At 43.6% G+C, this 13,879-nt stretch overlaps 1 protein-coding gene across 4 annotated transcripts in view; it reads right to left on the bottom strand.

Moving 5' to 3' along the window:
* LOC139745838 (uncharacterized) overlaps nucleotides 1-13,879 on the bottom strand; it is a 239,931-nt gene that overhangs the window by 73,472 nt on the left and 152,580 nt on the right. For all 4 annotated transcript variants that reach the window (XM_071656434.1, XM_071656436.1, XM_071656437.1 and 1 more), the window contains exon 5: nucleotides 11,197-11,374. In XM_071656434.1, coding sequence (XP_071512535.1) covers nucleotides 11,197-11,374 — 178 coding nt within the window. The remainder of the gene's footprint in view (nucleotides 1-11,196; nucleotides 11,375-13,879) is intronic.

Below are 13,879 nucleotides of genomic sequence, written 5' to 3'. Positions count from 1 at the left end.
AGGTTCAGTAGGGTTGAGAGGCAAGTTCATTGGGAGGTAAGTTAGAATGGAGAAAAATTGGAGAAAGTGCAGTGTTTTAGATATCTGGGAGTGGACTTAGCAGTGGATGGAACCATGGAAGCGGAAGTGAGTCACAGTGTAGGGGAGGGGGTGAAGGTTCTGGGAGCGTTGAAGAATGTGTGGAAGGCGAGGATGTTATCTCGAAAAGCAAGAATAGGTATGTTTGAAGGAACAATGATATATGGTTGCGAGGCATGGGCTATAGATAGGATTGTGAGAAGGAGGATGGATGTTTCGGATATGAAATGTTTGAGGACAGTATGTGGTGTGAGGTGGTTTAATCGAGTAAGTAATGAAAGGGTAAGAGAGATGTGTGATAATAAAGAGAGTGTGGTAATAATAAGAGTGTGGTTGAGAGAGCAGAATAGGTTGTATTGAAATGGTTAGGACACATGGAGAGAATGAGTGAGGAAATATTGATAAAGACGATGTATGTGTCAGAGGTGGAGGGAACAAGGAGAAGCGGGAGACCAAATTGGAGGTGGAAGGATGGAGTGAAAAAGATTTTAAGCGATCGAGGCCTGAACATACAAGAGGGTGAAGGGCATGCTAGGAATAGAGTGAATTGGAACGATGTGGTATACCGGAGCGGACGTACTGTCAGTGGATTGAACCAGGGCATGTGAAGCGTCTTCGGTAAACCATGGAAAGGTCTGTGGGGCCTGGATGTGGAAGGGAGCTGTGGTTTCGGAGCATTACACTTGACAGCTAGACTGAGTGAACGAATTTGGCCATTTTGTCTTTTCCTGTTGCTTTCTCGCTGGAGGGGGAATGTTTTATTATTGTTGCAGTGTTCATGTAAGTCGTTCCTTTGATTCTTATTTATTTTCATTTTAAATTTCATCTTTCACTGATACTGATTTCATCTGCTTCCCACATTCCATCTTTCTGTTATCATACTTTTATGCTTTTTTGCAAATCTTGCTTTTTTCCTCACCTGCCTTTATTTTTTCTTGATATTTCATCTATCATAATACTTTTAATCTTTCATTTGTTCTCACACAATTTTTAGTCTTCCACTTTTTCTCTCCTGTTTTTGAGGGATTCATCTTTCACCCATCTCTTTTTTATGTTTCAAAGTTGTCTTCTTTTATTTACCATTATTTCTCGATCTCATATTTCACTTTACCACACGTTTTTACGTTTTGATTTTTACAAAGTATATTCTCTTTTGTATTTCGTTCTCTCGTGATTTTTACTGAATTCCATTTTACCGTGATGTTAACTATATTTTTTGTATCACATTTTATTTTTTTGATACTTTCCTTCTTTGCATTTTTTGTACATTTCATATTTCACATATTTTGAATTACCTACTTCAAAATTTTGTTCCCCATATATCACTTATTGTTAATTTATCCTTTCATCTTTGAATTCCCATCAAGTCAATGATTCTTACATGTAACTGGTCTGGAATATTCTTATTGAGTAAAGAGAACAGGAGTTCATGTCTCGTTTATGTAATTTTCAATATTGTAGATGGAAAAGAAAGAAAGAAAGAAAGAAAGAAAGAATCTTTCTCTGAGCTTCTTCATTTGACGTCTTCATCTTCAGGTCTTGAGAAAGCTGGTCGATGAATTGGCAGCTGGTTTGGGCTGGAGTGTATGTGTGTGTGTTGTGTGTGTGTGTGTGTGTGTGTGTGTGTGTGTTTATACACACACACACACACACACACACACACACACACACACACATGCATTAATATGATCCATTGTCCACTGACGGCCAAACGAATTCGAATAGTTAATGAAACTCAGACCTCTTTGTTAACAGACATATTGACAACTTGTTTTATTTTGTATTGATATTCACCAGCTCACTATAACGCCCCTGTCCCGTTGCATCCGGGGACGGATGTTCGCTCTACAATTCCGATGACCCACTGGCCTCTATATCCGAAAGGAAATTGAACGAAACCAGACATTTAGAATTTCCTTTTTGAGCAAGACGGTGCTACTCTTTAGTAACGCGTCGGTACGACCATTGAGCACGACGGTACGACCGTTGAGCACGACGGTACTCCCCTTGAGCACGACGGTACGACCAATGAGCACGACGGTACGACCCTTGAGCACGACGGCACAACCCTTGAGCACGACGGCACAACCCTTGAGCACGACGGCACAACCCTTGAGCACGACGGCACAACCCTTGAGCACGACGGCACAACCCTTGAGCACGACGGTACAACCCTTGAGCACGACGGTACGACCCTTGTAACACGACACAGAAGTTTGAGAAGCAGAAGAGAGCTCATAACCATAAGAAAGAAACATAGGAAATTATGAATATCATAAACTTGTTTAAAGTCGATGAACATTATTGCTTTGCTTCCCGTTATTACCTCAAACGTGACTCTTAACTGCTTCATTTGCCGTGTTCCGCATCCAGTCGGACCGGTGTTTCCCACCCGCGCTTCGCTACAACTCAAGTAGCTGGTAATGTTCCCATGGGGTAGATTACCCTGAGAGTTCATATAAATGTTGTCATTACACGGAAGAGGTGTGTTCTGGTGTTGCCATTATCATGTGTCTGCCAGTGAACCTGGGAGCGTGTACCGGGGATGATGCTTCGAAGCTTCGACCCGACGCGTCAGTGAAACTATATTGCGATTGATAGAAAACAGTACAGAGTTTGGTCAACGACCTTGACTATCACATTGTCGAGGGCCTAAGTGGATGTATAATGTTAACAATGATTTGATGATAGATTAGAACTTTATTTTTCATACCTGATCGCCGTATCCTGAGTTAGCACCAAGAATAGACGAAGAAAGGCCGCATTTAGTCATATCCATTCTCGAGCTGTCATGTGTAATGCACCGAGACCACAGCTTCCTATCCTCATCCAGGCCCAACATTCCTTTCCATGGTTTACCACGGACGCTTCACATGCCCTGGTTCAGTCCATTGACAGCAAGGCGACCCCAATATGCTAACATCGTTCCTGTTCACTCTATACCGTGCACGCCTTTCACCCTCTTGCATATTCATGCTGCGATTGCTCCATCCTTCCCTTCTTCTTGTTCCCTCCATCTTTGACATATCCTTTCTGTCAACCTTTCTTCACTCATTCTCTCAATATGTCCAAACCATGTAAGCACCCACTCTTCAGCTTTCTCAACCACACTTTTTATATCAGCATATCTCTCTCTTAACCATTTCATTATTTATTCAATCAAACCACTTCACAACACATATTGTCCTCAAACATTTAACTTCCAGCACATACACCCTCCCCTGCACAGCCTTGACAATAGCCCATATATTACATCCGTATGATATCGTTGGAACTACTATATCTTCAGGCATAACGATTTTTACCCTCCCAGATAACGTTATCCCTTTCTACACATTCTTCATCGCTCCCAAAGCCTTGGCCCCCTCATCCACCCTGTAACTCACTACCGCTCCCTTGGTTTCCTTCGCTGCTTTGTTCACTCCCAGATATCTAAGCCAAGTCTCTTCTTCCAGGTTTTCTCCATTCAAACTCGCCCTAACTAACTTGTCCTTCAAACCTTCTAAACCGAAAAACCATGCTATTATACACATTTACCATCATCATCCTCATTTCACGCACTCTTCTAAACTCATTTACCAACTTCTGCAGTTTCTCACTCAGTGCTGTATCATCAGCAAACAAAAATTGACCCTTTCCTAGGGCCTCTCATCCCCAACAAACAGCATACTCGCCCGTCTCTCCACGACTCTCGCATTTACCTCCCTTATCACCCCACCCATAAACAGATTGAACGACCATGGTGATATCACACACCCCTGCTGCAGACCAACCTTCACTTGAAACTATTCACTCTCCTCTCTCCCTGCTCGCACACATGCCTTACACCCTTGAGTAAAACTACTTAGCAGCTTTCCTCCTACATCTTATGCTCTTAAGACCTTCCACAAAACATCTCTAGCAACCCTGTCATATGTTTTCTCCAAGTCCATAAATGCCACATACAAATCCTTATGCTTCTCTTAAGTATTTGTCACACATAGTCTTTACAAATTCTTTAAAAGCAAACACTTGATCCACATATCCTTTGTCGCCTCCTCCCAAATCTGATGCTCTGCACATTCCTACACTATCTTATTCACTACTCTCCCATACAGCTTACCCAGTACAGTCAGCAAACTTGTACATCTGTAGTTTCAACATTCACCTTAATCCCCCTCCTCTCTATACATTGGCGCTATACACGCATTTCGCCAATGCTCAGGCACCTCACTAAGATATATTCATACACTGAGAAACCTTGCCAAACATTCAACAACACAGACACCCTCTTTCTTCTTAACTAACTCAACTGCAATACCATCCACTCCAGCCGCCTTGCCACATTTCATCTTATGCAAGGGTTTCACAACCTCTCCTCTCTTCACCAAACCACTCTCCGTGACTCTCACTTCACATACCACCCCAAAACACCCTACATCTGCTACTCTATCATCAAACACATTCAGCAGTCCTTCAAAATGCACCATCTCCTCCTCACTTCATCACTACTTGTTATTACCTCTTCTGTGCCCCCTTCACCGATGATCCTATTCTTTCTCTTGTTTTTCGCACATTATTAACCTCCTTCCAAAACATCTTTTTCTTCCTACACTTTACTAACACTCGCTCACCCCATTTGCCTTCTTTTTCTACCCCTGCACCTTCCTCTTCACTTCTTGCCACTTTCTCTTACACATTCCTTAATCACTTGCACTCCTTTCTTGTACGTACCGCCCAGAGGACTGAGCCTTTGAGGAATATCCTCCCTTGGCCCCCTTCTCTCTTCCTTCTTTTGGAAAATTAAAAAACGAGAGGGAAGGATTTCCAGCCCCCCGCTCCCTCCCCTTTTAGTCGCCTTCTACGACACGCAGGGAATACGTGGGAAGTATTCTTTCTTCCCTATCCCAAGTGATGATATATATATATATATATATATATATATATATATATATATATATATATATATATATATATATATATATATATATCAGAGTGCATCTTATGCCCTAACCTCAAGAAATTCATTTGCCCCTAGATTTAAAACTTTACAGTTGGACCGGTTAATCTTCAACATATTCTCGTGATTCTAGAACCAATAAGGTGTCTCATCTTCTCTAGGTCAAGGTATTGTGGAGTTACCATCACTAAGTTATACCCCATCCAAACTAACTTTATCTGATGCGAAAGTACTGAAGTTACACATTCAGACCCCATTCTCAAAGCGTTGGGGGTGAAGTACTGACGATGATTCTCAAGTTTCGACATCATACTCCACAGTAGACAGATCAAGGCACCAGTTTGGACACAGAATACCAAAGGTTAGTGAAGAGCAGTGGACTGCTGCTCCAGAGCTTCTCATGCCACACTGGGACGTGAGACTTATCTCGTCATTATCTACTCAAAATTTTTCAGAAGAATGTCGTCCTCTTGTGGTAAGAGATGTGCACGAAAGGAAGCCCATTAGTGTTCCAAAGAATCAGTGCAACACACACACACACAAATCTGGTGATGCCATTCCGATCTGACGTTTGAGCTGTTGAAGTCCTGGAACTGTGTGATTTCTCTCTTCAGCAATACAACCGATACTACAGTAGCATTCAACACAGATGCATATCACTGTAGGCTTTATGTAACATCACAACAGCGTATAGACCTGGCACTTCCGTGACCGGATTTTCCTTATCATGGATGTGAGGTTATACCATCTCATATGTTGGATGACCTACGTACTGAAAGTTCCGAGTCGCCAAACATTACCCTCTTCTGCCATTTTCACAAAATCCTGAATTACCGTCACGTAAATGGGATGAGCCACTTTCACGGTTTGATGCAGCTGTATTCAGTGAAGCGGTACTTATTCAGTTATAGAACCTGTAAAGCCAACGTTTTACAACTTTGCCCGGTCAGAGCTCTCATTCCGGTCGAGAGTTTATAGAACAATGCGTAGTGTGTCTCTCGATGGAGAAATGGCTGACCAACAAATCACTCTCAAACGACCAGGTGCACTGCACACTGCCAGTCGGATGTCAAGAGTTACTGCAGGCCATCAACATCTGCATGCTTGAGGAACAAGTTCAGTAGCTACCACCTGACCACAATCACCACAAGGAAGTAGGTGTCAAGAGTAAGAGGCCTTTGTCATCTTTGCCATCCTAATGTGTAGTTGTTGGTGGATGACCTGCACGCCTTCTGTGGATGCACCATGGCACGACCTTAAGCTGTTCCAGCGTGTGGTGCTGCAGTATGAGGCTGTAAACTGGTTGATCTCCTCGAGCGCAATACGTGAGTTTCAACGGCATCTCTGCTATCTGACCACTGAGGTGTTGCCTCTTGCAATGTTCAGCTACAAGGTGCTCGCAGAAGAACGTCGTTGCACTTGTGAACGATCCCTTTAGCCATCCAACCAGGCAGTGAGTTGTCCAAACCCAGACGAAGCTTTGGAAAGGGATTTGGGAAGCCTGAACATTGCCATCTGCAGTCACTCTCTCAACAACACTCGCTGCCTTGGTTGGTTGCGACTCCTGGTTCACATTCCATGCTCTTCAGCTCGACCTGAAATTCCTTACAGATGATGTTGAAGACTGGCAACTCTCTCTTCTGCATATCAGACATCTGAAATGGACCTGAAAGCACTAAACGTCATCGATGACTGTGCTGAGCGTGGAGACAAACTCAGTTTAGAGTATCTCTCGTCAACCAGGAATGAAGAACGCTACCAGAAATGTGCTCCAGGTGGTTGAACGCGACCGTAAGAAGCTCCCGAACCTGCTCAAGCAGCGCTCATTTAAATATCACGTGTTTAAACAATGTAACTGATGTCTTAATGTAACTAATGCTGAGTTGGCAGATCTGTCACAGTGAACGCTAACAGCAAGAATTTCATTTAGAACTGTAATGCATTCACAATACACTGAGAGTGACTCCTGGTTTTTTAACGATAAAAAAATCATGTGAAGATGGTAGAGTATAAGCTATAAATGATATAACAAACCACATGATAAAATGATAAAGGTATTTAAAAAGGTATTTCAGTTCAAATTTTGGAATATAGATTCTTTTTTCAACTTTTTTTTTAAACATTCAAGCTGTTGGTGGACCCATAAGAAATGTCCAAACTGACCCAAACTCCACAGAATTTCTTCATGTTATGAATGGAATAAATTTACCACTGGGATAGAAGGAATCAGTCGAAGTTCTGAGATCATGGGGCAAATGATGCACCTTACTATATATATATATATATATATATATATATATATATATTATATATATATATATATATATATATATATATATATATATATATATATATATATATATATAAAGGGCAAATGAGAGTTGGGGTGAGAGACTATCAGTAAATTTTAGGGAGAATAAAAAGATGTTCTGGAAGGAGGTAAATAGGGTGCGTAAGACAAGGGAGCAAATGGGAACTTCAGTGAAGGGCGTAAATGGGGAGGTGATAACAAGTAGCGGTGATGTGAGAAGGAGATGGAATGAGTATTTTGAAGGTTTGTTGAATGTGTCTGATGACAGAGTGGCAGATATAGGGTGTTTTGGTCGAGGTGGTGTGCAAAGTGAGAGGGTTAGGGAAAATGATTTGGTAAACAGAGAAGAGGTAGTAAAAGCTTTGCGGAAGATGAAAGCCGGCAAGGCAGCAGGTTTGGATGGTATTGCAGTGGAATTTATTAAGAAAGGGGGTGACTGTATTGTTGACTGGTTGGTAAGGTTATTTAATGTATGTATGACTCATGGTGAGGTGCCTGAGGATTGGCGGAATGCGTGCATAGTGCCATTGTACAAAGGCAAAGGGGATAAGAGTGAGTGCTCAAATTACAGAGGTATAAGTTTGTTGAGTATTCCTGGTAAATTATATGGGAGGGTATTGATTGAGAGGGTGAAGGCATGTACAGAGCATCAGATTGGGGAAGAGCAGTGCGGTTTCAGAAGTGGTAGAGGATGTGTGGATCAGGTGTTTGCTTTGAAGAATGTATGTGAGAAATACTTAGAAAAGCAAATGGATTTGTATGTAGCATTTATGGATCTGGAGAAGGCATATGATAGAGTTGATAGAGATGCTCTGTGGAAGGTATTAAGAATATATGGTGTGGGAGGCAAGTTGTTAGAAGCAGTGAAAAGTTTTTATCGAGGATGTAAGGCATGTGTACGTGTAGGAAGAGAGGAAAGTGATTGGTTCTCAGTGAATGTAGGTTTGCGGCAGGGGTGTGTGATGTCTCCATGGTTGTTTAATTTGTTTATGGATGGGGTTGTAAAGGAGGTAAATGCAAGAGTCCTGGAAAGAGGGGCAAGTATGAAGTCTGTTGGGGATGAGAGAGCTTGGGAAGTGAGTCAATTGTTGTTCGCTGATGATACAGCGCTGGTGGCTGATTCATGTGAGAAACTGCAGAAGCTGGTGACTGAGTTTGGTAAAGTGTGTGGAAGAAGAAAGTTGAGAGTAAATGTGAATAAGAGCAAGGTTATTAGGTACAGTAGGGGTGAGGGTCAAGTCAATTGGGAGGTGAGTTTGAATGGAGAAAAACTGGAGGAAGTGAAGTGTTTTAGATATCTGGGAGTGGATCTGTCAGCGGATGGAACCATGGAAGCGGAAGTGGATCATAGGGTGGGGGAGGGGGCGAAAATTTTGGGAGCCTTGAAAAATGTGTGGAAGTCGAGAACATTATCTCGGAAAGCAAAAATGGGTATGTTTGAGGGAATAGTGGTTCCAACAATGCTGTATGGTTGCGAGGCGTGGGCTATGGATAGAGATGTGCGCAGGAGGATGGATGTGCTGGAAATGAGATGTTTGAGGACAATGTGTGGTGTGAGGTGGTTTGATCGAGTAAGTAACGTAAGGGTAAGAGAGATGTGTGGAAATAAAAAGAGCGTGGTTGAGAGAGCAGAAGAGGGTGTTTTGAAATGGTTTGGGCACATGGAGAGAATGAGTGAGGAGAGATTGACCAAGAGGATATATGTGTCGGAGGTGGAGGGAACGAGGAGAAGAGGGAGACCAAATTGGAGGTGGAAAGATGGAGTGAAAAAGATTTTGTGTGATCGGGGCCTGAACATGCAGGAGGGTGAAAGGAGGGCAAGAAATAGAGTGAATTGGAGTCATGTGGTATACAGGGGTTGACGTGCTGTCAGTGGATTGAAGCAAGGCATGTGAAGCGTCTGGGGTAAACCATGGAAAGCTGTGTAGGTATGTATATTTGCGTGTGTGGACGTGTGTATGTACATGTGTATGGGGGGGGGGGGTTGGGCCATTTCTTTCGTCTGTTTCCTTGCGCTACCTCGCAAACGCGGGAGACAGCGACAAAGTATAAAAAAAAAAAAAAAAATATATATATATAACCTGATAGGAGAAAAATAATTTACAATTCCTGCTCGCGTGGCAAAAATTTAAGATGCATGTTACCAACGAAAATGAATGAGATGAAACTACAATTCTTCGAGGTAATTTTGCATCAGTGGATGTGAAGTATTGTTGTAACCGAGGCTTCAGCTTCCACTTGCTAGAATACTCAGACCTCGGGGCTGAAGATCACGCATGCAGCGTGTTCCTAGACTACAAAAGACGATAAAGACGACTTGATAAATTGTCTTCTGTGATCTTAGAGAGAGAATCCCTGACGTTCACCAATGTGAATAAGGAGATTATACGAGTGATCTTTCCATCATGAGCAGTATTACAGCTCCTGCTCCTCGACCTATAAACAATCAATGAAGAGAGGAAGACTGGAATCGCGTCTTTTAAAACCTGAAGAAAAAAAAAAGATAAACTACCAATCACAGTTGGTGCTTGTAAGAACTGGTCTCATCTCAACCATGTGTTGCCTTGTTGAGTCGTCATACCTTCCATTGAGAGACTGAGAGACTTTGGTCGAGGTGATAGCGGCTTAATGACGTCTTTAGATACGGGTCAACCCAAGAGAAGTGATGTCTTTTAGTGTCCATACGTCAGCCACTGCCACCTCTTCCCATCTCCCTACCTAACACTCATCAGTGCACACTGAGGGATTACGCACACACACACACACACACACACACACACACACACACACACACACACACACACCTCAGGAACTAAAACAATCCAGGTATCGAAGGCCAGAGGACAGTAAACGCCCCGAGGAAATGTAGTGTGTGGATGGCTTCCGGGTTAGCTCAGGTAAGTGCGCGGTAGAGAAAACTCGGCCACCCATCCCTCCTGGGCTTGCCGGAGTCGACAAGGGTGCCCTTGGGGCTCGGCACATGCCTCAGCGGCGTCAGGGCAGGTCTCCTCCTCCTCCTCCTGCCACCTTCAGGGAAGGTCCCAGGGAAACTGTAGAGCCCTCTGCTGATCGTCCCTCCCAGAGAGAAGCAGGAATGGAAAAGTTGGAACGAGATTATTTGATCGTGAACGTGGGAGGAACGCAATTTTACTGTCGACCAGAACTAGTCGTCTTTTTTTTTTTTTTTTACACGAAAGCTTTGCTCAATTTTTTGTTTCTTTTCGCGAGTTGTAACAAATTAAACAAGGATAAACGAAGAGGAAAATGCTAAAGAGTCGAGAGTTAGGCATTCGAGAGTTGCTGGCCAGACAAGCTTTTCCCAGGATAATTCCTCTTGGAAACAAAGGTCGATTGAAAAACTTAAATGCCTCCTTTAAACCTCCTCCTTCCTGCAGTTAGAAATGGCATGACGTAGACCAACAAGGGTTGCTCGCGCTGTCGGCGGTCATGCCACAAAATTATGCTGAAGATTCCCAGGCAGATTGTATCATACCTGACATACATGATTAAACATTTACTATGCCATTTTACGTCTTTGTAATCCATCACGTATTTACCCTATTACTCACTGACTCCACGTTCACCGAGAGAAGCTCCTTTGACTAATTATTAGTTCAGAAACTCGTGTGTGTGCTTGATGTCATGAAGATCTATGCATTACCTGTCTATTTCTAAATCTAAATGGGTTGTTAGGTAATCATCCGTCTAAGAACAGTAAGTCTGTACGTATAATCACTCCCTGTCGATCTGTTAGCGTTTCTGGACGCCTGGGAGACGTATTTCATAACACCTTTTAAGACCAAAGGGGTTGAGGTGTTCCTTGCCTATCTGTCGTACGTTACCTCCTCCGTCGCTGGTGGCAACTTACCCATCGACGAGCGGGGTGTCCCTGAGGAGTCTGGTGGCCGTGTCCAGCCTCTCGTGCAGTCCAGCGTTGGGGTCGACCCTGAGCGCCAGTGGGACCGACACGCCCACGCCCGCCACGCCCGCCAGCACCAGCACAAGGCACACGCCTCCCCACACGTGGGCCGGCACCTCCAGGCCAGCTGCCAGAGAGAGAGAGAGAGAGAGATAGACTTAATGGTCTGTGATGTGAACCTGGGAGGCGATTAGTTAAGGGTTGTGATGTGTGGGAGAGAATGAATGGGAGACATAATAGATCTATATATATATATATATATATATATATATATATATATATATATATATATATATATATATATAAAGGGAGGCAAATATCTAAGATAGTGTAGCACACAGCACACATGTTTGATATATATGGTAGGAAGGTTATGTAGGAGAGATTTTATGTAGCAATTGTCAGCAAGTTATAAGGCAGAGACTGTGGGGAGGTGATATAGAATAATTAATAATTCTCGAGTATATTGAGAATTTAGAGAAAGATTGTAGTTACACTAACATAGAAGAGACACTTTAGGTAAAATATAAATTGTAGTTACACTAACATAGAAGAGACACTTTAGGTAAAATATAAATTGTAAGATAAGATGAGGGTTGTAAGATAGAATGAGGGTCATAGTGAATAAAGGACTAGTTGGGTAACTCTGAAAAAGAATGATGGTCAATCATTATTAAAAAAAATCATATCAAATTGATCCGTCAGAGACAACAACTGTAAGAATATGCCAGACAGGTATACATCACAACTGAATAATACCCTCGGTCGTAAGATGAAACTCCTAAAGCAGAAATTAGTCCCCCAACTCAACCTGAAAATATTTATCCCTTAGATCAACACACAGGAGCTGTTCCTCGTAGGAGACACTTTAAAAAAAAAAAAGACGATGCAAAAGTATTCGTAGAAAACCTTGCATTCCGAGTCTCTTGAGAGGAGTAGAATCCGAAGACGTTCTTTTGTCTTGTTCTTTCTGGATCACGTTCTGACCACTGCTGTCTTCATGAGGTTCCTGCGGCGCTCAGCATTCCGCCTACCTTCATGGCTCAGAGGCATAGGTGATAGTGCAGCGATGTTGTGTGTGCCTCTATGTGCAATGAGTACAAGGGAATTAAGGAATAAGTGATCGGTGTCTTCGTTATCCTGTTGCATCGTGGGCGTGAAGGGTCTTGGAATATGATGAATCGGTGTTTATAGTGTTGTAGGGATGGATGATGTCCAGGTTTGGAAACGGGAGAGTGTGACCCGTGTTTGTCTGGGGAGTGTGGTTTCTGATGAGCTTACTCCTGGTGGCTTGGAGTTTAGTAACGAGTTGGGAGGGCTGGTGTTGGTATTTGTTGGGTTATTTCAGTGTGTGTGTGTGTGTGTGTGTGTGTGTGTGTGTGTGTGTGTTAAGGGAGGAGGGGATTATCTTTGAGTAGAGTTTACTGAAGTGTGAAGCAGGACACCCCCCTCTCAGGGTTCGAATCCGACTCATGGTGTATATACCTCTGTCAAAGTCCACGTTACGCCTACCGAGTTGAGGCTGGCACAGAGCGAGAAAAGACGAGGCAACCAGTGGCTTTGTCTTGTAACCTCTGTGTGGTCGAGATGGTCGGACGCCACTTCCAGGGTTCGAATCTGATCCGTGTGTGTGTGTGTGTGTGTGTGTGTGTGTGTGTGTGTGTGTGTGTGTGTGTGTGTGTAAGTGGATCAATCCTGCATAGGAAAAAGACGTATTCTAATCATAGAATTTGTTGGGTCTGAAGATACGAACTTCGCTGTGAAGAATATTAGAGAAAAAAGAATGAGGGAAGATGAAGTCGGCTCTTCTTTGAGAATATGCTAATTAAAGACGGTAGGATTAGGCTTAGAGGTTCCCGTGTCCTGGAACGTACTGGGACTGTCGGACTGGGACGTACTGGGACCGTCGGACTCGAACGTACTGGGACTGTCGGACTGGGACTGTCGGACTGGAACGTACTGGGACTATCGGACTGGGACGTACTGGGACTGTCGGACTGGAACGTACTGGGACTATCGGACTGGAACGTACTGGGACTGTCGGACTGGAACGCACTGGCACTGTCGGAGCGAAAATAAAACTATGACGGGGAAATACGAGCGAGCGAGTCTCCGGGAAATTCATGGGCGTTGGGAGCCGTTGTCTGTAATGATCAGCAGTGAAACCCGAGTGTGTAATAAAAGGATGGCAGCCTGGCAGATGGCAGCCTGGCAGATGGCATCCTGGCAGATGGCAGGCTGGCAGATGGCATCCTGGCAGATGGCAGGCTGGCAGATGGGCTTCTGAGACATGCATGTGGAGGCTGCATGAGGAGGGAGGGAGGGAGGGAGACCGCCCAAGGAATCAGCGTTTCCCAGGCAAATGAGCTGTGTGTGTGTGTGTGTGTGTGTGTGTGTGTGTGCCTGTGTGTGTGTGTGTGCGCGCGCGTGTGTGTGTGTGTGTGTGATGTGTGTGTGTGGGTGGGGGGGGGGGGGTATGCAATTATGAATTTCTAATTACCAATTCGTTCTCTACGAGGAGGGGGTCTGCACACGTAAGGCCTCATTTATTCAACTTTCTCTGCTGACATACAACTTTCTAGGTACTGTCTGTTGTCTACATTCACGATCCTCTATCTCTGGTTATTTCATT

This window comes from Panulirus ornatus, chromosome 63 (assembly GCF_036320965.1).
Source record: "Panulirus ornatus isolate Po-2019 chromosome 63, ASM3632096v1, whole genome shotgun sequence".
Lineage (NCBI taxonomy): Eukaryota > Metazoa > Arthropoda > Malacostraca > Decapoda > Palinuridae > Panulirus > Panulirus ornatus.
Note: the sequence above shows the minus strand (reverse complement) of the source record. Positions and strands in the feature narration are given on the sequence as shown.